The sequence below is a fragment of the Bubalus kerabau genome, chromosome 8, assembly GCF_029407905.1.
Source record: "Bubalus kerabau isolate K-KA32 ecotype Philippines breed swamp buffalo chromosome 8, PCC_UOA_SB_1v2, whole genome shotgun sequence".
Classification (NCBI taxonomy): domain Eukaryota; kingdom Metazoa; phylum Chordata; class Mammalia; order Artiodactyla; family Bovidae; genus Bubalus; species Bubalus kerabau.
Genome location: NC_073631.1, coordinates 77057547 through 77084162, shown reverse-complemented (window position 1 = coordinate 77084162; position 26616 = coordinate 77057547). Strand labels below are relative to the sequence as shown.

The 26616-nt window shown below is 38.4% G+C and overlaps 1 protein-coding gene across 18 annotated transcripts in view; it reads left to right on the top strand.

The window, feature by feature from the left end:
• The window catches only part of LOC129659367 (uncharacterized), a 382363-nt gene that overhangs the window by 219415 nt on the left and 136332 nt on the right, over positions 1-26616 (top strand). For 3 of the 18 annotated variants that reach the window (XR_008718046.1, XM_055590610.1, XM_055590617.1), the window contains one exon: positions 15600-15778. The exons of 10 other annotated variants lie outside the window; for them this stretch is intronic. Coding sequence is in view for 4 of the 8 variants with exons in the window: in XM_055590610.1 (XP_055446585.1) it covers positions 15600-15667 (68 nt within the window). In the remaining 4 variants the exon portion in view is untranslated. 5 more of the 18 variants (XR_008718044.1, XR_008718039.1, XR_008718043.1 and 2 more) reach the window with 4 other exon arrangements.

Sequence of the window (26616 nt, the reverse complement as noted above, 5' to 3'; positions counted from 1 at the left end):
GAGCATACGCATTTTCCTGATTGCTATCTGAATTTCATGCAGTTTTCAGTGGCTGTGTAGTGAATTGTCCATTTTACTGATATACAAGTAAATGATTTCTGGCCGATTTAACCTTAAGATTAAATCTAATTTGCTGTTACAGAGGATGCCAGAATGAAGGTACATGCCTGCCTAAAATACTTGTGATATATTCATTTTTATATAGTAACAGGATGAGCTTCTATGTATTGTTTTAGTATCTCTGGTGTCCTGACCCACTATTCCTGTATGAAAAATCACTCTACCTTTAGTGATATAAAGCTGCAACAAATTTATGATCCTTATGGATTTGGTGGTCAGGAATTTGGAAAGGACCCTGTGGAGATAGAATTCTATTGGGAGCCTCTGCTGGGAAGACTAGCTGGGGGTTACTTAACTGATGCTTCTCTCTAGAAGTTTTGCCACTCATATCTCTGGCTGTGGGCCTGTGATAATTCAAATGCTGGGCTCAGCGAAGAACTAACTGCTGGAATGCTCTCACACAGGCTATCCACATGGCTTGGACATCTTACAATGTGGCATCTCTGCTCTGAAAGGGAACATCTTGCACGGAAACCACTGGCGCATGGTGTTCCATGTGTCCAAGCAGACCAAGATGCTATATGGGAAACTAAACCATGTCAGGCTTTGTAGGGCACAGACTTCTTTGGATCCAACCTCAGGAGTCATATGAGTTGCTTCCATCCCATTCTATTGGAGAATCAATAGAGATAGTGAATCAATAGAGATAGTTGAGAGTCAAGGAAATTAGACTCTCTCTTCCAATGGGGAACTGGTAAGATCATATTATAGAAGAGCTCATAGGGTTGAAGATATTTTTCCAGGCATCTTTGGCATACATGTGTTACTAGAGTGCTGTTTCTGGTGGGAACATGTATTAATTGCTTAGGGGAACCATGGAAATGAGGCCCCTTTTGTGTCAGAGGGTTTCTACAAACCACTTTTCCATCCCAGAGAAATGTATAAGTGTAACTCTGCATGGCTTCCCTTGTGGCTCAGATGGTAAAGAATCTGCCTGCAATGTGGGAGACCTGGGTTCAATCCCTGGGTTGGGAAGATCCCCTGGAGGAGGGCATGGCAACTTACTCTAGTATTCTTGCCTGGAGAATCCCCATAGACCGAGGTGCCTGGAAGGGTGCAGTCCATAGGGTTGCAGAGTTGGACATGATTGAGTGACTAAGCACAGCAAGCCATTGACAGAATGCAGATTCCTTTAGCACTTGTCACTCAGACCTCAGAAACAACTTTGGAGCAGGGCCATGGTGTTTTGGATTCACCTCCCGTGTCCTCCCTTAGAGTCAGATCTCTTCTCAAAGCTGACTTCTTTTCTTCTAATCATAAAAGTAAACATGCCCTGAGACATGCTTATCATCTCCTTTTTCTAGCTGAGACCTGATGGCTAGGATTCTGCAAAATGCCTGGTTAAGTTGATTAAGTAATCCATTTAGTCTTTCATTCTTGCATGAATGCCTGGATGCATAGATTTATTCCTTTAGCAAAAATTTATTGAGTAGTTTTTTGCTAAGTTATCTACATTATGAATAATGTTATGATTCCCACTATCGTGGATTTTAGGGCAGCATGAGAAAGACATGGATAATGTACATTATAGCACACATACAATAGCACATTGTGATAAATGCTGTGAAAGATGAGAGTGATGTGTGAAGAATGAGGAGCCAAGCTGGTGAAGAGGTGGAAGTAAAGCATTTGACACATAGCATTTATTTGAAAGTGAAATTTGTAGTTGAAGAATGGAAGGAAGGCCAGTTTGACTACTGTATTGAGGGAAGCCAAGGGTAGTGCAAGAGCTCTGGGAGATGGGCAGTGCTCTGGTGCAGTAGGATCCAGCAAGTGAGCTGAATTCTCTTCTCGTAAGAGAAATCATTCAACTGTCTGAACACAGAAGTGACATGATTTGATATATAATTTAAGAATAGTTTCGGTGAAGAATGGTTTGAGGGAGGCCAGAGGGAACAGTGAGGCAAAAAACTCAGCATTTCAGTTAAGAGATAATCAAGGTTGGTAGGGGAGATAAAGAGAATTGGAAAGCTTTCAGATGTATCTTGAAGTTCAAATTAAGATACATGCACCCCAGTGTTCATAGCAGCACTATTAACAATAGTCAAGACACAGAGACAACCTAAATATTCATTAATAGATGCATGGATAAATAAGATGTGGTACATATGTAAAATGGAATATTACTCAGCCATTGAAAAGAATGAAATAATGCCATTTGCAGCAACATAATGCATCTAGAAAGTATGATACTAGATCATAATATCTAAGTATGTCAGAGAAAAATATGATATCACTTATGTGAAATCTGAATAAAATGATACAAATGAACTTATAAAACAGAAACAGACTCACAGACATAGAAAACAAACATTGTTACCAAAGGGGAATGTAGTGGGAGGGAGTGATAAATTAGGAGTTTGGGACTAACAGATACACACTATTATATATAAAACAAGTAAACAAGAGGTCCTACTGTATAACACAGGGAACTCTATTCAATATCTTGTAATGACCTATAATGGAAAATAATCTGATAAAGAATATATGTATATATGTATGTGTATACACACACAGACTAACACATATATATGACTGAATCACTTTGCTGTACACCTGAAACTAATACAACATTGTAAATAAAATATACTTCAATAAAAAATAAAGAGAATACCCGTGATAAATGAGTTGTAGGGAATATGGAGAAACCTGCCCAAGAGGCTCCTTTGGTGTAGCTGTCAATCCTTAATGACAGACAAAGACGGAGATGGCGAATCACACTCGGCACGAGGAGGTGACAGCTCTGGTTTGGGAAGCGAGACGCCTGCTGTGGCTGAAGCTTAAGAAAATACTGCCGAGTCCTTAAATGTTCCATAATGCCCTAAGGCTATTGTGGCTGTAGCAAATGAAGTGTAAATGAGTAGTAGGTGTGAGGGCAGAGACGTAGTTCAGTTCAGTTCAGTCACTCAGTTGTGTCCGACTCTTTGCGACCCCACGTATCACAGCACCAGGCCTCCCTGTCCATCACCAACTCCCCGAGTTCACTCAAACTCACGTCCATCGAGTCAGTGATGCCATCCAGCCATCTCATCCTCTGTTGTCCCCTTCTCCTCCTGGCCCCAATCACTACCAGCATCAGGGTCTTTTCCAGTGAGTCAACTCTTCGCATGAGGTGGCCAAAGTATTGGAGTTTCAGCTTCAGCATCAGTCCTTCCAAAGAACACCCAGGACTGATTTCCTTCAGAATGGGCTGGTTGGATCTCCTTGCAGTCCAAGGGACTCTCAAGAGTCTTCTCCAACACCACAGTTCAAAAGCATCAATTCTTCAGCACTCAGCTTTCTTCACAGTCCAACTCTAGCATCCATACATGACCACAGGAAAAACCATAGCCAACAAAGACAGACCTTTGTTGGCAAAGTAATGTCTCTGCTTTTGAATATGCTATCTAGGTTGGTCATAACTTTCCTTCCAAGGAGTAAGCGTCTTTTAATTTCATGGCTGCAGTCACCATCTGCACTGATTTTGGAGCCCCAAAAATAAAGACTGACACTGTTTCCCCATCTATTTCCCATGAAGTGATGGGACCAGATGCTATGATCTTCATTTTCTGAATGTTGAGCTTTAAGCCAACTTTTTCACTCTCCACTTTCACTTTCATCAAGAGGCTTTTGAGTTCCTCTTCACTTTCTGCCATAAGGGTGTTGTCATCTGCATATCTGAGGTTATTGATATTTCTCCAGGCAATCTATATTCAAGCTTGTGCTTCCTCCAGCCCAGCGTTTCTCATGATGTACTCTGTATAGAAGTTAAATAAGCAGGGTGACAATATACAGCCTTGACGTACTCCTTTTCCTATTTGGAACCAGTCTGTTGTTCCATGTCCAGGTCTAACTGTTGCTTCCTGACCTGCATATAGGTTTCTCAAGAGGCAGATCAGGTGGTCTGGTATCCCTATCTCTTTCAGAATTTTCTGCAGTTTATTGTGATCCACACTCAAAGGCTTTGGCATAGTCAATAAAGCAGAAATAGATGTTTTTCTGGAATTCCTTTGCTTTTTTGATGATCCAGCGGATGTTGGCAATTTCATCTCTGGTTCCGCTGACTTTTCTAAAACCAGCTTGAACATCTGGAAGTTCACAGTTCATGTATTGCTGAAGCCTGGCTTGGAGAATTTTGAGCATTATTTTCCTAGCGTGTGAGATGACTGCAATTGTGTGGTAGTTTGTGCATTCTTTGGCATTGCCTTTCTTTGGGATTGGAATGAAAACTGACCTTTTCCAGTCCTGTGGCCACTGCTGAGTTTTCCAAATTTGATGACATATTGAGTGTAGCACTCTCACAGCATCATCTTTCAGGATTTGAAATAGCTCAACTGGAATTCCATCACCTCCACTAGCTTTGTTTGTGGTGATGCTTTCTAAGGCCCGCTTGACTTCACATTCCAGGATGTCTGGCTCTAGGTGAGTGATCACACAATTGTGATTATCTGGGTCGTGAAGCTCTTTTTTGTATAGTTCTTCTGTGTATTCTTGCCACCTCTTCTTAAGATCTTCTGCTTCTTTTAAGTCCATACCATTTCTGTCCTTTATCGAGCCCATCTTTGCATGAAATATTCCCTTGGTATCTCTAATTTTCTTGAAGAGGTCTCTAGTCTTTCCCATTCTGTTGTTTTCCTCTCTTTCTTTGCATTGATTGCTGAGGAAGGCTTTCTTATCTCTTCTTGCTATTCTTTGGAACTCTGCATTCAGATGTTTATATCTTTCCTTTTCTCCTTTGCTTTTCGCTTCTCTTCTTTTCACAGTTATTTGTAAGGCCTCCTCAGACAGCCATTTTGCTTTTTTGCATTTCTTTTCCATGTGGATGGTCTTGATCCCTGTCTCCTGTATAGCGTCATGAACCTCTGTCCATAGTTCATCAGGCACTCTAGCTATCAGATCTAGGCCCTTAAATCTATTTCTCACTTCCACTGTATAATCATAAGAGATTTGATTTAGGTCATACCTGTATGGTCTAGTGGTTTTCCCCACTTTGTTCAATTTAAGTCTGAATTTGGCAATAAGGAGTTCATGATCTGAGCCACAGTCAGCTCCTCATGTTTTTTTTTGCTGACTGTAATGAGCTTCTCCATCTTTGGCTGCAAAGAATATAATCAATATGAATTCAGTGTTGACCATCCGGTGATGTCCATGTGTAGAGTCTTCTCTTGTGCTGTTGGAAGAGAATGTTTGTTATGACCAGTGCATTCTCCTGGCAAAATTCTATTAGCCTTTGCCCTGCTTCATTCCATACTCCAAGGCCAAATTTGCCTGTTACTCCAGGTATTTCTTGCCTTCCTACTTTTGCATTCCAGTCCCCTATAATGAAAAGGACATCTTTTTTGGGTGTTAGTTCTAAAAGGTCTTGTAGGTCTTCATAGAACCGTTCAGCTTATTCAGCATTACTGGTTGGGGCATAGGCTTGGATTACCGTGATATTGAATGGTTTGCCTTGGAAATGAACAGAGATCATTCTGTCATTTTTGAGATTGCATCCAAGTACTGCAATTTGGACTCTTTTGTTGACCATGATGGCTACTCCATTTCTTCTAAGGGATTCCTTAGAAGATATGATGGTAGTAGTAGATATAATGGTAGTAGTAGATATAATGGTCATCTGATTTAAATTCACCCATTCCAGTCCATTTCAGTTCACTGATTCCTAGAATGTTGATGTTCACTCTTGCCATCTCCTGTTTGACCACTTCCAATTTGCCTTGATTCATGGACCTGACATTCCAGGTTCCTATGCAATATTGCTCTTTATAGCATCAGACCTTGTTTCTATCACCAGTCACATCCAGAACAGGATATTGTTTTTGCTTTGATTCCATTGCTTCATTCTTTCTGGAGTTATTTTTCCACTGATCTCCAGTAGCATATTGGGCACCTACCTACCCAGGGAGTTCCCCTTTCAGTATCGTATCATTTTGCCTTTTGATACTGTTCATGGGGTTCTCAAGGCAAGAATACTGAAGTGATTTGCCATTCCATTCTCCAGTGGATCACATTCTGTCAGACCTCTCCACCATGACCCTCCCCTCTTGGGTGGCCCCACACGGCATGGCTTAGTTTCATTGAGTTAGACAAGACTGTGGTCCTTGTGATCAGATTGGCTAGTTTTCTGTGAATATGGTTTCAGTGTGTCTGCTCTCTGATGCCCTCTTGCAACACCTACTGTCTTACTTGGGTTTCTCTTACCTTTGATGTGGGGTATCTCTTTACGGCTGCTCCAGCAAAGCACAGCTGCTGCTCTTTACCTTGGACGAGGGTTATCTCCTCAAGGCCACCCCTCCTGACCTTGGACGTGGAGTAGCTCCTTTCGGCCCTCTTGTGCCCATGCAGCCACTGCTCCTTGGACATGGGGTTGCTCCTCTCGGCCACCTCCCCTGACCTCAGGCGTGTGGTAAGAAGGAGTCAAATTGTTTCAGAGTTTTATAAGTCACGATAACAACTACAAATTTCACTAGGAGTATTCCTGTGGTCATGTATGGATGTGAGAGTTGGACTGTGAAGAAGGCTGAGCACCGAAGAATTGATGCTTTTGAACTGTGGTGTTGGAAAAGACTCTTGAGAGTCCCTTGGACTGCAAGGAGATCCAACCAGTCCATTCTGAAGGAGATCAGCCCTGGGATTTCTTTGGAAGGAATGATGCTGAAGCTGAAACTCCAGTACTTTGGCCACCTCATGCGAAGAGTTGACTCATTGGAAAAGACTCTGATGCTGGGAGGGATTGGGGGCAAGAGGAGAAGGGGACGACAGAGGATGAGATGGCTGGATGGCATCACTGACTCGATGGACATGAGTCTGAGTGAACTCCGGGAGTTGGTGATGGACAGGGAGGCCTGGCGTGCTGTGATTCATAGGGTCGCAAAGAGTTGGACACGACTGAGTGATTGATCTGATCTGATCTGATGCAGTGTCATGGAAACAGGTGATGGTAAGTTGGACCAAGATGTCAGCCTTGGAGATGGAAAGTTGTGGTCTAATTCTAGAAAATCTTTGAAAGATACTGGCTTCAGAAATAAAAAATAAACAATTTGATAATCATAGTTCCTTGAACTCTTTCAGAAAGCTTAGATCAAAATGGCATTCTTTATTTTACTGAAACAGGGCTTACCTAGCTGAAAAAGTGTACTGTATTTTATATTTACACAATGAAGAATGATACTACCACATCCATTTTGGGTGTGCAAGTTAACTTTTTTCATGAAAGCACTGAAAGCAAGTTGCAAGTAACTTCTGCTCATTTTGTAGTGCAAATTTTCTGTATATATCTGTTTCAAAGTAGGATGACTAGATTATTGGAGATATGCTGTGAAATGACTGTCTTCCTTTAGGGGATATGTACACCTCATGGTGTTCTTACCTGAGATGCTTAGAAGTTCTATATGTGTAGTTTGTATCTTGCTGAATCCAGATTCAAACAAACAACTTGAAAAAGACTGAGAAATATGAGCATCAAATGAATATTTCATCATTTTAAGAAATTACATTCTTTTAGGCATGATAGTGATATCATGGTCATGTTTTTAAAATGCCCTTATCTTTTAGAGGTGTATGCTGAAAATTTAATGACATCTAATAAATCTATTCATGGGGTCACAAAGAGTCGGACATGACCTAGCAACTGAACTGAATAAATCTATATTGAAAAAATTGTAGTAAAACTATAGAATGTCTAAGATTTGGCTCAACACAAGCCTCCCAATGTATGTGTGTGTGTATGTATGTATGTGTATGTGTGTGTGTGTGCGTACTAATGAAGATAATGGGAGATAATGAAGTGGGTGGAGTATATATAAAACAAGGCCATATGTATATATATAAACATGTATACATATAAATATGAGTTAATAGTCAACAATACTGGAAAATATGTTCATAAGATTTCGTCACGCTATTTGAGCTACTTGTGGTCCATGTGGTCCATACTATTTGTATTACTTGCACATTAAAAACATTTATAACACAGGCAATGTGATTAAGAATTCATATGAGAGCCTGCCTGGCTGACCAGTAGCATCTTGTAGTGTGATAATAATCAAAGATTGTTTCAGGCCAGGGTACAGTTCATAGGTTGAGAAATTCTCTAAGGCACCCAAAATTGGTTGAACTTGTGTGACTGATTCATATTAATCGAGTTCAGAATATTAATGTAAAATTGGGGATACTTTCTCCTAGTGGTGAGAATCCTTGGCCCTTTCATTATATACCCCCCTACACATATCAAACTGGAAAGTTACAGATGTGCAAAAATGAGAGGAAAGGGCATGCAGCATTTTGAAGGATATGTTCTCTATACCATGGTGAGACCTCCCTGATCTTCAGTTTAAGGGAAATTCTCCAGGGATTGGAGGCCCAGTTTTATTCCTCCAAATCCATTTGGTTTGTGCTTGGTATATATGCATTGTCAAAGTCTATATTCTTATATCCCATACTTTCTTATCATATTCTATGGCAAAGTTACTTGAGTAACTTTTAGATAGGTCTAATTCACTCACTGACACTGGGTCAGAGAGCACTAACCCAAGGATTTTTTCTTAAGTCTCATTCATTAATTTCTGGATTTTCCTAATATCATCTGAGGATAGTTTCCATGACCTTTGGTCTAATCTTGCTCTTGCCCTATCAGACAGGGATCCTGTATCTAGATGCTCTTTGCCTTGAAAACTATTTAATGATATAATTGGTAGAGAGGGCAAGTCAGTACAAGGTAGTGGTGGGTACATTTTATGTGACACTTGACAGTTTTTTTCAATGTGTTTGTGGGGATCATTTAGGTAGTTAGTAATTATACTGACTTTCTATTGCTGCATAATAAATTAACACAAATTTAATTGTGTTAAACAATCAGCTTGAAACAACATTCGTTTATTATCTCCAGTTTTATGAATCAGAAGTCTTGGATAGTATGGCTATATTTTTGACTCAGGACCTCACAAGTCTGAAATTAAGTTAGCCAGTTATGTTACTGTCTAGAGTTTTTAGTTCTTTTCAAGGTCATTACTGTTAGTGGATGGAGAAGGCAATGGCACCCCACTCCAGTACTTTTGCCTGGAAAATCTCATGGACGGAGGAGCCTGGTGGGCTGCCATCTATGGGGTCGCTAGAGTCGGACACGACTGAGCGACTTCACTTTCACTTTTCACTTTCATGCGTTGGAGAAAGAAATGGCAACCCACTCCAGTGTTCTTGCCTGGAGAATCCTAGGGATGGGGGAGCCTGGTAGGCTGCCGTCTATGGGGTCGCACAGAGTCGGATACGACTGAAGCGACTTAGCAGCAGCGACCGTTAGTGGAAGAATTTAGTTCCTTGTGTTTTGTAATTAGGTTCCCATTTCCTTTGTAAGTGGTTGAACTGAGGTTGTTTCTCAGGCTCTTGATTCATTATTCATTCCTTGTTTGGGGCCCTCTCCATCTTTAAAGTTAACAATGGCATGCCACATCCTTCTTGTGCTTTGAACTCTGACATCTGCTTCTGTTGCTCCCTGGAGAAAATCTTTGCTTTTAAAAGGCCTCGTAAGATTAGATCAGAGAAGGCAATGGCACCCCACTCCAGTACTCTTGCCTGGAAAATCCCATGGACAGAGGAGCCTGGTGGGCTGCAGTCCATGGGGTCACTAAGAGTTGGACATGACTGAGTGACTTCACTCTCACTTTTCACTTTCATGCATTAGAGAAGGAAATGGCAACCCACTCCAGTGTTATCACCCGGAGAATCCCAGGAATGGGGGAGCCTGGTGGGCTGCCTTCTATGGGGTCACACAGAGTCGGACATGACTGAAGTGACTTAGCAGCAGCAGCATAAGATTAGATAAGACCCTGCAGGTAATCTCCATACTTAAGATCAACTATGCTGTAGAATATAACATAATCATGGAAGTAATATCTCATCATCTTCAGTCTTCATAGATGTAAACAGGACATTATTGGGAAACCATCTGCCTACTATAATAATCCTACTCCGCAGACCAGCATCTGAATCTAAAATGCTGTTCTTGAATTAAGTATGAAGTTGTCCTGAAATTATAAAATATCTGTTTCTTTATGGGGGGGCGAGGAATCTTCCCCAGGGAAAGAGTTGATATAGTCCTGTTTCTAAATTTGGGTCTTTGGCTCTAGAACTCAAGAGTATACTATTATTATTTTCAAGGTTACACATGACCAACTATATATACATTTTCTTATAAAATTTACTGTATGTATAATTTTTTTGGTATAATTAGAAGGAAAGTGCATACAAATTCTATCTGATATAGAAGTGTTTTAGAGATAACTTTTGTACTCATTTCCAGCTCTCCTTCCTAGTTCACTCTTGTTATAGAGTCAGTCTAAGACTACATATATTACTTTCAACAGCCTCAAATAAAATGCACATTTAAGGAATATTAACAGTTGGTCTACAAACTATATCTCTCAGTACAATGCATGTATCATTATTATATATAAGATTTCTGAGGTGACAGTATTTCCCCTTTGTAAAATTATAGAAATAATAATTCAAAAAGAGAAAAAAAAAACCCATAATTCCAAATCTCGGGAAACCATTTAAAAAATTTTACATGTATTTCTCTGGATTTTCTTCCTCTGTACATATTAACATATAGATTTACAGATAGCTATATTTATATTATTTTTAAACAAGAGTGACCTTTTAATTTGTTGAGGTGAACTTCACATAAAATTTACCATTTAAGGTGAGCATTTATTTAGTACATTCACAATGTTATACAAAACCCACTCCCATCTAGTTGTAAAACTCTGCAGTCTCTGTCCCTCCAAAATAAAACCGTATGCGCACTAAGCACATTATCTCCAGTCCTATCTCTTGTCAGTCCCTGGCAGCCACTAATATGCCTTCTATCTCTATGGTTTTATTTATTTTAGAGATGTCAAATCAGTGGGATCATACAATACTTAATATATGTCTGGTTTCTTTCACTTATCATAGTGTCTTCAGGGTTCATCCTCAGGATAACATATATCAGTGTTTCATTTCTTTTCAAGGCTAAATAATATTTCATTGTGTGTGTTTACTACAGTTAGTTAATTCATTCATCAGTTGATGAACATTTGAGCTGTTGTGCAATATGCTTAATCAACTTAACATAAATGTCTTTTGGTTTAATTCTGGCTTACTTTAAAACAAGTTCTTAAACTTTGGTCATAACTGGTGTGTAGTTTTATTATTATTATAATAGGGGAAATTTTTGTTCTATAGTTTTTTGTAAGCCTGTGTTGCAGAGTAGCTTAACTGAAATCTGTTGTAGAAAAAAAGATGAACACAAACATTAAAAAAAATACCACTCTTACTGGTTTGGTTAGGTAAAAGAGGTGTTCGGTGCCATTTTATAAACTTATGGATAGTCATGTATTGAAGTGAAAGAATGAATATCAAGGTTTTTTGACAGCTAAAGCATTTTCTTCTGTTTAAAAAAAGAAAATGGGTGCAAAGTTATAACATTGTATAAAAATACATTTTTCAAACAGATTAAAAAGTCAATTGAAAAAATTCCAACTGTCTGCTCAATTATCATATTCATACAGTACTAGAAACCAACTCAAGGAGCTAGAGCTCTGTGTATGTTTGTATATGAGAAAGCACTTACAAAATGCATTTATTTAAACCATCCAAACATTGTTTATTGTTTCAACTCTATGCTAGATACATTTCTAGGCAGTTGAGGTATATCAGTGATTGAGAGACAATTGTGGTTCCCCCAGAGACTACATTTAATATTTTTCTATAAATATTTTATAGAAAATTTCTATGAATATTCTATAAATATTTTATATTTTTCAGTATGCTTTTTATATATGTATATTGTTATAATTATGAATACTGATATATGCTGAAGATATGGAGTTGGAGTTTTCTTGGATAAATACCTTGATTAATGTAAAAATTTGACCTAATAACAAATGTGTAACCTGAGAATCATCTAATGTTTTACATCATTTGAGATAGATATCAGTAGCAAATCTGAATAATTCATTAAAAGGACAATTGTATAAGATGACTTGTATCTATTCTATCCATTATTTTTTTTTTAACCCTTTGGTCTTTGTCTTTTAATATCAGAAAAGGACTGACTGTTTTTCAAGTCGGTTTCACTGTTCTTTGGCATAAACCTGGACTACATTACTTTTCCTCCCTTGTGAGTATTTGTGGTCCTGTGAGTAAGTGGGTGAGTGGAATGCTAGCAAATGTGATGTGCACCAGTTTGAGCCATAGTGAATGTAATTCTTCAGGGGAGGCCTTCCATGCTGTCTCCCAGCATGTTGGCTTGACACAGATGTTCACGGTAACCTTGGAAAACATACATTGACTATGGTGGAACCAAAACACAGAAAGAGAATAGATGCTGATTTTCCACTTGGAACTTGGCCATCTGCTTAATAAGAACAACTATTTTGGACTTTGGTTTGAGGCGTTTTTTGTGTTATAGCAGCTAGAGTCACCTTAATTATACTTCTCTCCATAAACAGCAAAGGAAAGCAGAAGTGTCAGTGTATTGGAAAGAAAAGAGGTAGGACTGAATATTAACAAAAAAAAGAATTGATTTTTCTAAAACTCTTTTTTTCATGAGTGTGTGTGTGTGTGTGTGTGTGTGTGTACTTCTTTCATTTAGAATGAAAGCTTACAGACAGCCAGAGGAATTTAGGAATTTACTTTTTAAATTTTACTTCTAAAATTAAAAAGAAATTTACTGAACTCTAACACATAAGAATGAGGACACAATGAACAGAAAGCAAACACATTTTCTGTGCTATTTCCTCCAGTTTCCTAGAGGAAAGCAACACTTGTAGTCAGTTTAACCAAGAATTAGACTGTGGGCTTCCCTTGTGGCTCAGGGGGTAAAGAATCCACCTGCAATACGGAAGACCTGGGTTTGATCCCTAGGTTGGGAAGATCTCCTAGAGAAGGGAAAGGCTACCCACTCCAGTATTCTGGCCTGGAGAATTCCATAGACCATATAGACCATGGGGTCGCAAAGAGTCGGACACGACTGAGCGACTTTCACTTTCACTTTGATCAACAAAAAATATCCAGAATGATGTTTGTTATTTTTTGATTTTTGATTAAATAAACATTGTATTTATTATTGGAAATATCTAAAAAGGTTACCATAAACATGGAGATAGGCCCCATCAAAAGATTTTCCAATTGAGAGTAAATTAGATTTCAGAAGTTGAGAACTAAAGAGCTTGGTATTGAGTTATATTAATTTTAAAATGAATTATTAAGCATATAGTTTGAGTGTACTTAGAAACGAAAATGCAATTAGCTAATATCTTTAGTAACTTCAACTCTTGCCAAACTAACCTGCTATTCCTTTTCAAAGGGCAATTAGGCTGACAGTTGAGGAAATTGGCAGTTTTTATAGATCCTAATGTAAGTCACGGAGAAGGCAATGGCACCCCACTCCAGTACTCTTGCCTGGAAAATCCCATGGGTGAAAGAGCCTGGTAGGCTGCAGTCCATGGGATCGCTAAGGGTCGGACATGACTGAGTGACTTCACTTTCACTTTTCACTTTCACGTATTGGAGAAGGAAATGGCAACCCACTCAAGTGTTCTTGCCTGGAGAATCCCAGGGACGGGGGAGCCTGGTGGGCTGCCGTCTATGGGGTCGCACAGAGTCAGACACTACTGAAGTGACTTAGCAGTAGCAGCAGCATTGTAAGTCAGGCATGTCACAAAGATTGCTTATGCAAAAAGAATTGTTTGCTCTATAATACCACTCATAAGTGAAATTCTGGTCAGTTTATAGTGTACAAGTGGATATAGAGGCAGCTAGTGTAAAACTGGTAAAACTTTTTTTTTTTTTTTTAACTTAAGGGTCCTGAGTTATAAAAAAAAATTATCCCATGATTATCTCTCATTCAGTGGAAAAATAGTTTTTATTTAGCTTGTAAGAGAAGAACATGACTGAATAACCTTATTTTCATATTACAATATTGTCTAATAAAATTAGTAATTACACAGTAAGTTGTTTTAATATTATGTTGCTGTTTACTTAAATGACAAAATTTGCAAGCAGCACACCACAAATAAATTGCCATTGTGGAAATTCTATCAAAATTATATACATATATATGTATTAATATGTATATATATTTACACACATTTATATACCATCTTTAACAATAAAAAATCGTAGATTCACAAATAAGCTATGATACATATGTATATGTCTTATAGTCTATTTGGAAAATCATAGGATAAAATCTGCAAAAGATTCTACTGCACATTCTAGGGATACCAAACAATCTCACCCAGTAATCTAGTAATAATAAAACACAATTCACACTGATTTAAAGTGAGAAAGGGAGAACAACAGCTTATGAAAATTTTGATGATGAACAACTCAGGACAGTAATAATGCATAGTTAACGGTGTTCTTTTGAACATATCAGGATTTCCAAATATATACACACGAACAGATCTATTTATCTGTTGTTGTTATTCAGTGGCTAAGTTATATGTGACTCTTTGCTACCTCATGGACGGCAGCATGTCAGGCTTCCCTGTCCTTTACTATCTCCCGGAGTTTGCTCAAACTTATGTCCATTGGGTCAGTGATGCCATCTAACCATCTCATTATCTGTCATCCGCTTCTCCTCTTGCCCTCAATCTTTCCTAGCATCAGAGTCTTTTTCAGAGAGTTGGCTCTTTGCATCAGGTAGCCAAAGTATTGGAGTTTTAGCTTCGGTATCTATCACTGCATAACAAATCATCTCAAACTTACTAGCATAAAACAACAATCATTTTACTGTGCTCATAGAGTCCGTATCAGGAATTTGGAGAGGGCCTAGTTTCTAAAGGCTGCCGTAATCAGTTATTACAAATGTGGTCATTTAAAACAACAGTTATTCTTTGGAAGTTTCAGAGGCCAAGGGTTCCAAATCGAGAGATCTGTAAGGACAGTGGTTGCTCAGAAGACTCTAGAAGAGAATCTGTTCCTTGCCTCAACATCCAAATGAAAAGCCTAGAGTTAAAAATTATGTTCAGTTCAGTCATTTAGTCGTGTCCAACTCTTTGTGACCCCATGTGACTGCAGTACATCAGGCCTCCCTGTCCATCAGCAACTCCCAGAGTTCACTCAAACTCATGTCCATTGAGTTGGTGATGCCATCCAACCATCTCATCCTCTGTGATTTCACTAGGTGGACTCAACAGTATGTGTGAATTGGCAAAAGGAAAAATCAGTCACCTTGAAGATAAATAAATAGACATTTTCTAAATGGAAGAACAGAGAGAAAGAAGACAAAAGAAAAATGATCAGAACCTTAGATGTTCAGATGACACATGGGGCAGTGTCAAGATTCATCCTATGTTAATAAGAGTTCCAGAAAGAGGAGAAACAGAAATATATATGCAAAGAAATAATGTTACCAAGTTCCCAAATTTAATTAAGGGATGTTAAATTATAGGTAAAAGATACTAAATTAACCCCAGGTAGAAAAACTGTTAATATAACACTGTATCATTTTCTAGACATTAACTCATTCCCTGTATTGGAAATGCTTTACTGGCTGCTGTGGCATAAGATCGTCGGAGTTTGATTCGCTTCTGCTATCAAGTATCTCGGTGACCCAATTTTCCTATTAGTGTCTTCTGTTTAAGCCTCAGTTCATGATGATATCTTGGGTCATCACTTGCAATAAACTTACTCCTTGTCCATTGAGTCTATTTCTCATTCTCATTTGCATAGGGCAACGATTGGGCTTCCCTGGGGGCTCAGGTGGTAAAGAATCCACCTGCAATGCAGGAGACCTGGGTCCAATCCCTGGGTCAAGAAAATCCCCTGAAGGAAGGCATGGCAACCCACTCTAGTATTCTTGCCTGGAGAATCCCCATGGAGAGAGGAGCCTGGTGGGCTCCAGTCCGTGGGGTCACAAAGAGCTGGACATGACTGAGCTACTGACCACAGCACAGTAAAGTGCCCGAAAGCAAGTATTTTCAGCTGTGTAGGCTGTGCAGTCTCTGTCATACTACTCCCTTTTGTTATTTTAGTGTGAGAACCACCATAGAGAATACATGAACTAGTGTGTGGCTTCTCCCAATATGGCACTTACAAAACACAGGATATGTGTTAGGTTTGGGGTGCAGGATGTGGTTTGTTCAGTCCTGTTTGGGATAATGTAAGATGGACTTCTTGGGCCAAAAAAAGTAGGAAATTTTAGCCCTGAAATGACATGCCCTTCTTAAAAAAAAAAAAAAGATCGTGATTCACATACTTCTGAATTTGGTTATATTATGGTTTCATATGATGAGAAAAAAACCACTTTTCTCTTTAAAAGAAAAACAATCAAATTCAAGAAACAATTACCTAGAAGATTGCTACTGGTGAACTATAAGCTCAACTACTTCTTTTTCAGTACTTTTTTATCAATAATTTGGATGAAGTTAGAAAAACCTATATTTCAAAATGGCATAAGGAACAGAAGCAGTAAAGATATCTAATATTTTGGAGAAGAGAATAATGAAGCTATTCTAATGACCTCTTAGAAAACAATTTAAGGTGATAGGATACCTGCATAATATATTATGTGAAAAAAATAGGATAAGTTTAAATACAGTAAAATCTCAATTTTGTATAAAACATAGACAAACACCAGATAATAAACACCATAATAGTATACCTGTTTAATAATATTTAACTTTCTGGAACATTTATTATATTTGCCCTTTAAGAAATTTATAACTTTTTTACATTTAATGCTTACAGCTAACCTATGAGAGGATTTTATCACTTCTTCTTAAAATGAGAGACTTATACAAATTATTTGCTTAAAGTCCATATATATTAATTTTTGGATTTAGATTTAAATTCATTTTTTTTTCTGATTGCAAAGGCAATGGCCTAATTTGCTAGTTTTAAAGGATGGGATTATGGCTTTACTTTATTCTCTATATACTACATATTTTTGCATCTTTTCACATTGAAAAGATATTATTTAATTATGATAAAAATAAAGATAGGAATTGTTGACATAGTAAATTGATATCTTACAGTGATAATAATATGTTAAGATTACTGAATTTATATTTTGAAAAGAAATTCAATAATACAGACCTGGATGGATTTATTTGTTTATTTTACCACATTCAAAAATAAACAAAAACATTTTTTATTGAAGTAGAGTTGATATACAATATTGTGTTAGTTTCAGGTGTACACAAAAATGATTTAGTTATGTGTGTGTATATATTTATATATATTATGTATATATAAATATATTTTTCAGAATCTTTTCTCTTATAGGTTACTATAAAATATTGAGTAGAGTTTTCTCTGCTACACAATAGGTCTGGATGAAATAGTCTAGATTAATAGATGTTCATGTGAATTTGGTTGATAGAGTCTTAATGAAGGCATTTACTTTCAATACTCATACAAGCATGAGATACACATATTTAAGCACAGCATCTATTACTGGGACAGCGCTGCCCAAACATGGCCCTAATTGCTTGCCAACCATAACTGTTACTAGTTTATGATGAGATAAGAAAATAAATTGAGAGGAAACAATCAACTCAGTAATTTCATGTTAGATGAATCTAATAATAACAAACAGGGCTTAAAGTTTGTCTTTTCACTATTTTACTTTGTTTTTTAAAACAAAACTTTGGTCCTTGAGAGAGAGGAATAAAAGCTCAGTGGTACTTCACTATAGACAGTAAGAGAATAGCTGACCTGGGAGGTCATGTGTGCCAGTGGATACTCATCTGTGGTACTTATACATACTCACGTGTGAAATTTAAGTGGAACTTTCAGAGAAAGGGAGTTAGGATAATTACAAATCTGGAAATGTCGTCACACGATGAATGAGAAACTGGAGAGTTAGCAACAGGTTTTAGCAATGATTTTGAAATTTGAATAGTCAGCAGAGGAAAAGGACCAATTGCTCATTATATATGGATAGAACTAGAACAAAAATATGTTAATAGAAATGAATATAAGATTTTGACTCAATCATTAAGAAGCTTAACTATCAAAGTACTAAAAATGCGTGTATTCTAAGATGGGAAATTTCACCACAGTAGAGCTATTCAAATAATTCTGAGTGAAAACTTGGGAGACATTTGGTGTAAGACTGATTCTTGAAAGTCCTTGATCTCAAAATCAGATAAATAATCTGCTTTGGTAATGTTGTCCTAAGTTAACACTGGACAGAGCGCTCAGTGGGCTCTGAAACCGATAGTGCAGCTGTCCATGTAAATTCAAGACGATACTAATTAAATGGGTTGACCTTCTTTATGTTACATGTTTTGACTCCCTTAGGTATAGAGTTCTGGCTACTTTATTTTTTAAATATCACTTATTCTGAAATGGCATTGAGAAATCTACATACATTTTCTTCCTGAGTCTTCATTTTTGTTCAGTGAGATGCTTTTGGCTATCTAAATATTTTTCTCCACATTATATAACTTACTTTTGGTGTATTCTAACAGGACAAGCCAGTCCTGATATATACTCAGGAACAAACAGTGAATTTGACAGCCATAGGTGTAACAAAGATAAAATGAATTCATATTATATATCCTAAAATAACCTCCTCTCATCCTGACTCTCATAGGAACTTATTTATACCTTATTTCCTTCACTGCACTATATTTATCATTCTTTTATAATAAATATTTGTCATAGCTTAGTTAGGCAGTTCTCTTCTTCAGTTCAGTTCAGTTCAGTTGCTCAGTCGTGTCCGACTCTTTGTGACCCCATGAATCACAAAGCCAGGCCTCTCTGTCCATCACCATCTCCCGGAGTTCACTCAAACTCACATCCATTAAGTCGGTGATGCCATCCAGCCATCTCATCCTCTGTCATCCCCTTTTCCTCCTGCCCCCAATCCCTCCCAGCATCAGAGTCTTTTCCAATGAGTCAATTCTTCGCATGAGGTGGCCAAAGTACTGGAGTTTCAGCTTTAGCATCATTCCCTTCAAAGACCACCCAGAAGTGATCTCCCCCAGAATGGATTGGTTGGATCTCCTTGCAGTCCAGTTCAGTTCAGTTGCTCAGTTGAGTCCGACTCTTTGTGACCCCATGAATCACAAAGCCAGGCCTCTCTGTCCATCACCAACTCCCGGAGTTCACCCAGACTCACGTCCATCGAGTCAGTGATCCCATCCAGCCATCTCATCCTCTGTCATCCCCTTCTCCTCCTTCCCCCAATCACTCCCAGCATCAGAGTCTTTTCCAATGAGTCAACTCTTCTCATGAGGTGGCCAAAGTACTGGAGTTTCAGCTTTAGCATCATTCCGTCCAAAGAAATCCCAGGGCTGATCTCCTTCAGAATGGACTGGTTGGATCTCCTTGCAGTCCAAGGGACTCTCAAGAGTCTTTTCCAACCCCACAGTTCAAAAGCATCAATTCTTTGGCACATAGCTTTCTTCACAGTCCAACTCTCACATCCATACATGACCACTGGAAAAACCATAGCCTTGACTAGAAGGACCTTTGTTGGCAGAATGATGTCTCTGCTTTTCAGTACGCTATCTATGTTGGTCATAACTTTTTTTCCAAGGAGTAAGCATCTTTTAATCTCATGGCTGCAGTCACCATCTGCACTGATTTTGGAGCCCAGAAAAATAAAGTCTGACACTGTTTCCACTGTTTCCCCATCTATTTCCCATGAAGTGATGGGACCGGATGCCATGATCTTCGTTTTCTGAATGTTGAGCTTTAAGCCAACTTTTTCACTCTCCTCTTTCATTTTCATCAAGAGGCTTTTGAGTTCCTCTTCACTTTCTGCCATAAGGGTGGTGTCATCTGCATATCTGAGGTTATTGATATTTCTCCCGGCAATCTTGATTCCAGCTTGTGCTTCTTCCAGCCCAGTGTTTCTCATGATGTACTCTGCATAGAAGTTAAATAAGCAGGGTGACAATATACAGTCTTGACGTACTCCTTTTCTTATTTGGAACCAGTCTGTTGTTCCATGTCCAGTTCTAACTGTTGCTTCCTGACCTGCATACAAATTTCTCAAGAGGCAGATCAGGTGGTCTGGTATTCCCATCTGTTTCAGAATTTTCCAGTTTATTGTGATCCACACAGTCAAAGGCTTTGTCCTAGTCAATAAAGCAGAAATAGATGTTTTTCTGGAACTCTCTTGCTTTTTTGATGATCCAGTGGATGTTGGCAATTTGATCTCTGGTTCCTCTGCCTTTTCTAAAACCAGCTTGAACATCAGGAAGTTCATGGTTCACATATTGCTGAAGCCTGGCTTGGAGAATTTTGAGCATTACTTTACTAGCGTGTGAGATGAGTGCAATTGTGCAGTAGTTTGAGCATTCTTTGGTATTGCCCTTCTTTGGGATTGGAATGAAAACTGACCTTTTCCAGTCCTGTGACCACTGCTGAGTTTTCCAAATTTGCTGGCATATTGAGTGCAGCACTTTTACATCATTATCTTCAGGATTTGAAATAGCTCAACTGGAATTCCATCACCTCCTCTAGCTTTGTTTGTAGTGATCCTTTCTAAGGCCCATTTGACTTCACATTCCAGGATGTCTGGCTCTAGGTGAATGATCACACCATCGTGATTATCTTGGTCATGAGCTCCTTATTGCCAAATTAGGACTTAAATTGATGAAAGTAGGGAAAACCACTAGACCATTCAGGTATGACCTAAATCAAATCTCTTATGATTATACAGTGGAAGTGAGAAATAGATTTAAGGGACTAGATCTGAAAGATAGAGTGCCTGATGAACTATGGATGGAGGTTTGTAACATTGTACAGGAGACAGGGATCAAGACCATCCCCATGGAAAAGAAATGCAAAAAAGCAAAATGGCTGTCTGAGGAGGCCTTACAAATAGCTGTGAAAAGAAGAGAAGTGAAAGGCAAATGAGAAAAGGAAAGATATAAGCGATTGAATGCAGAGTTCCAAAGAATAGCAAGAAGAGATGAGAAAGCCTTCCTCAGCAATCAATGCAAAGAAACAGAGGAAAACAACAGAATGGGAAAGACTAGAGATCTCTTCAAGAAAAGGGACCCTCAAGAGTCTTCTCCAACACCACAGTTCAAAAGCATCAATTCTTCGGCGCTCAGCCTTCTTCACAGTCCAACTCTTACATCCATACATGACCACTGGAAAAACCATAGCCTTGGCTAGATGGACCTCTGTTGGCAAAGTAATGTCTCTGCTTTTCAATATGCTATCTAGGTTGGTCATAACTTTTCTTCCAAGAAGTAAGCGTCTTTTAATTTCATGGCTGCAGTCAACATATGCAGGGATTTTGGAGCCCCCAAAAATAAAGTCTGATACTGTTTCCACTCTTTCCCCATCTATTTTCCATGAAGTGATGGAACCGGATGCCATGATCTTCATTTTCTGAATGTTGAGCTTTAAGCCAAAGCACAAGGCATGCATGTTTTCCTTCCACAAAGAAGTGAAAGAGAATGGGAAATATTTATTCCTATACAATTTTTACTATTTTGCTACTCAATGTAACATTAAAACTGTGAATGTTTATTGAGCTACTGCTATGTTGAAGGTTTGTGCTAAGTGTGCTAGTTTCTTCTCACCATGTGTATTTAGTCATGGCTTAACTCTGCCTGTAACATGGTATACCTGGTGATTAACTAGTCTTGCTATTTCTAATATGAAATTTCTTTTGGTTTCTATGTGCCAGGCTAGGGAATTGGGGATATTTTGATTTTCCTTTGGAAAGCCATGCATATACAAGCTATTTGTATATGGCTTTAACCTCGTATAAGGCAGTGGTTGTATCATATTGTTACATTTTGTTACAAGAATAAAAACCTCTTATATAAGGATAGCTCATTTTATAACAAGCTAATTTCCCAGTATTCATTATGGATGTAAGAGTTGGATCATAAAGATGGCTGAGTGCTGAGGAATTGATGCTTTCTAATTGTGGTGTTGGAGAAGACTCTTGAGAGTCCCTTGGATTGCAAGATCAAACCAGTTATTCTCAAAGGAAATCAACCATAAATATTCATTGGAAGGATTGGTGCTGAAACTGAAGTTCCAGTACATTGGCCACCTGATGCAAAGAGCCAACACATTGGAAAAGACCGTGATGCCGGGAAAGATTAAGGGCAGGAGGAGAAGCGGGGGAGAGATAATGAGATAGTTGGATGGCCTCATCAACTCAATGGACATGAGTTTGAGCAAACTCTGGGAGATAGTGGAGGGGACAGGGAAACCTGGTGTGCTGCAGTCCATGTCGCAGAGTCGGACGTGACTTAGTGACTGAACAACAACAAATTTTAGTCTGATGTATAGATGAGTTGAGGAGAAGGCAATGGCACCCCACTCCAGTACTTTTGCCTAGAAAATCCCATGGACGGAGGAGCCTGGTAGGCTGCAGTCCATGGGGTCGCGAAGAGTCGGACACGACTGAACGACTTCACTTTCACTTTTCACTTTCATGCATTGGAGAAGGAAATGGCAACCCACTCCAATGTTCTTGCCTGAAGAATCCCAGGGATGGGGGAGCCTGGTGGGCTGCCGTCTATGGGGTCACACAGAGTTGGACACGACTGAAGCGACTTAGCATAGATGAGTTGAATAAAAGCATCCAAGCCTACTAGAGTTACATATGACAGAGAAACCACCACTCCACGGACAACTTACAAACCATGGTGAGAATATGGAGTGGTAGTAACCATTTTTAAGAATGGATTGTTAGTAAACTGAGTGTATGAGACTGGAAATGCTAGTAAAAGAGTCCTGAGGCTGAGACAGAAACTTAAGTCCTCAATCATTCTTCTCTTGTCTTGCCGTCGATGCCAGATTTAGAGGACAGGCTTTATATTTGTACCCCAGCATGCTTGGGTTTCTACTCTATTTAAGTTACTTAAATGAGTAAACACAGGCAAGTCATGTAATTTATCTGTGCCCCAATTCCATATTGATAAAATGGAAACAATAATACCTCCATCTGAAGTTTGTGGTGAGGAATAAACAAAATAATCTAGGCCAAACATGAACATAATATCCAGTACTTAGTAGACTCTCAGCAAATGGTTGTTTTTTTCTTCCTTCATAGCTGATTTTTGAATGTTTGTCTGGCTTTGTCTTTTTATTCCCCATGTTATTACTGCTTATTATTAACACTAATTCTAATTCTAACATACATGCTTTTGATAGTTGACCATATTCTAGCTTCTCAGATTCATCTACACTCTTGTCTTGGCTCTATTTTTTTTTTTTTTTCTTTTCCTTTGGACACTCAGCTTCATAGCTATCCTTTTCTCACAACTTCACCTCATATAATCCTCTCAAGAACAGAGAAAGCATAAAGAAATATTAGTACAAGCATAAGAAAACAAAGAAGATCTGACTTTTTCATAGAAAGATATTTTTAATCACAAATATCTGATGAAATTTGCCTTCCGTGGGTATAAATAATATTCTAACAAGCCTTATGCCAGCTTCATTAAAGTTTTTTTTTGTTGTTGTTGTTAAAATGGTTTTACTCATCAGGAGAGGATAGTAATAGAGTATGCTGCAATATCTTTATATTTACACTTTTATCTCACTATTTTTCTGTGGCAGAAGAGCAGTGATAACTTAGCCAGGTAAAATTTGCCAGTATGTGAACCTTGAATTAATATAAGTAAATGCCCTAGTTTATATAGCTATGTAATCATTATAATATAGAGTTATGATTTTGTTGACTTAAATTCTACCTTAGACAAATATTATATTTTTAAAAATGTGTAACATTCAGGAAAGTATCAAATTAAAGAAACTAAATATTAACTAGGTTTTCTTTAAGGAAGAAGGGATTTACAAAGTACAGTTTAAACTGATTAGATAAGCCCATAAATCATTCTAGGTTTTCATTGATTTCTTGCATATCCTAAGATTATCTGGATTGAGAAACTGTAATTTCTGTCATTAGTTTGTTTATCCTTACCACAAACATGGCATATAGCCTCAGATATTAAAGAATATTAAGTCTTTAAAATGTAGTGTGCATTTAAAATCAGAAGGAAAAAGTAGGTGAATTAAATAATCAGTGCTAGATTACTATATGTTAAATATTCCTATAAGAGACTATAGTACATAAAATACATATCTGTATTTTTAAGTAAGAAGTATTTTCTTAAGAGCATCATAACGCAGTTTATTTTTAAGAGTTTATTTAGAACTTCAACATTATTGAACTTCTAGGATAAAATGAGCATGTTACAAGTACTTGTACCTTATTGAATTTAGCCCTTCGTTGCTTTACTTAAGTATTTATAGTTCATCTATTACTGCTAAAATTTATATTCACTACAAGCTCATTAGTACAACTAATTCATCTAATACAATTATCATGGGATAAAAATACCAGACTAAATTATTCAATTATTGGTTAGCAATTTGAGCTGGACTTACAGTCTCAACACAGTTACTCACTCTGGCTGACCAGCCTAGGCTTGTTCACATGGAGACCTATTTCAAAAGAAGCAAGAACATAACCACCAAAGTACCAGCATTTTTTGAATCTCTGCTTGTATTATGTTATATCCCATTGGCTCAGATGGTAAAGAATGTGCCTGCAATTCAGGAGACCTGGGTTCAATCCCTGTGTCTGGAAGATCCCTGGAGAAGGGAATGGCTACCCACTCCAGTATTCTTGCCTGGAGAATTCCATGAACAAAGAAGTCCATGGGATCACAAAGAGTCAGACACGACTGAGAGACTAAAACACCCACACACAGACACACACACACACACAACAAAGCCCATCAGTCAGTGTGGTACAGTACAGCATCAGTCAAAGATGAGGACACAGGATGCCATGTATTGGTTCGGTACTATGCCATAATAATCTACCATAGTAAAAACTTACGGGGTTATTCACATTAGGCATTCTCTTACTTCATAATAAAATAGTCAAAACACAAAATGGAAACATTGCCTATTCATCTAGAATTGTATTCGTTGGTGCTGATAGCGTACGGTGAATGAAGTCAGATTCATGATATCTAAAGATTTAACTTCAGGACCATGGAGCAGGCTTGATTCAGTTCAGTTCAGTTCAGTCACTCAGTTGTGTCAGACTCTTTGCCACCCCATGAATCGCAGCATGCCAGGCCTCCCTGTCCATCACCATCTCCCAGAGTTCACTGAGACTCAAGTTCATTGAGTCAGTGATGCCATCCAGCCATCTCATCCTCTGTTGTCCCCTTCACCTCCTGCCCCCAATCCCTTCCAGCATCAGAGTCTTTTCCAATAAGTCAACTCTTCACATGAGGTGGCCAAAGTACTGGAGTTTCAGCTTTAGCATCATTCCTTCCAAAGAAATCCCAGGGCTGATCTCCTTCAGAATGGACTGGTTGGATCTCCTTGAAGTCCAAGGGAAGGAGTCTTCTCCATCACCACAGTTCAAAAGCATCAATTCTTCGGCGCTCAGCCTTCTTCACAGTCCAACTCTCACATCCATACATGACCACTGGAAAAACCATAGCCTTGACTAGATGGACCTTAGTTGGCAAAGTAATGTCTCTGCTTTTGAATATGCTATCTAGGTTGGTCATAACTTTTCTTCCAAGAAGTAAGCGTCTTTTAATTTCATGGCTGCAGTCCCCATCTGTAGTGATTTTGGAGCCCAGAAAAATAAAGTCTGACACTGTTTCCATTGTTTCCCCATCTCTTTCCCATGAAGTGATGGGACCAGATACCATGATCTTCGTTTTCTGAATGTTGAGTTTTAAGTCAACTTTTTCACTCTCCTCTTTCACCTTCATCAAGAGGCTTTTTAGTTCCTCTTCACGGTCTGCCATAAGGGTGGTGTCATCTGCACATCTGAGGTTATTGATATTTCTCCCTGCAATCTTGATTCCAGCTGTGCTTCTTCCAGCTCAGTGTTTCTCATGATGTAGTCTGCACAGAAGTTAAATAAGCAGGGTGACAATATACAGCCTTGACATACTCCTTTTCCTATTTGGAACCAGTCTGTTGTTCCATGTCCAGTTCTAACTGTTGCTTCCTGACCTGCATACAGGTTTCTCAGGAGGCAAGGGGAGGTGGTCTGGTATTCCCATTTCTTTCAGAATTTTCTACAATTTATTGTGATCCATACAGTCATACTGATTCTTACTGATCACATATTGATTCTTTACCAACTGAACTATCAGGGTAGCTTGATTACTCAAGAGCTTTTGTGTAGCAGAGTTTTATTAAGGTATGAAAACGGACAGAGAATGCTTCTGACACAGACATCAGAAGGGGGACAGAGAGTGCCCCCACTCACTAGTCTTATCGAGGCCTTCACATACTTTTTTACCAGACCCACTCCCACAACATACATCTTAAATTAACAAGATTAGAACTAACAATAGAAAGGTCTTACCAGACCCACTCCAACATGTACTTCTTACGATAACAAGATTAGTCAGAAGGTTCATGTTAAGGAGAAACATGTCCTTGAGAAAGATACATTGCTTTATTAACTAAGCAAAGCAATGTAGGAAAAAAAAGCATTTTTTCTTTTCCCCTTGAGAGCCCCAGACCCCTTTCTCCTTCTCAAGGGCTCCAGAC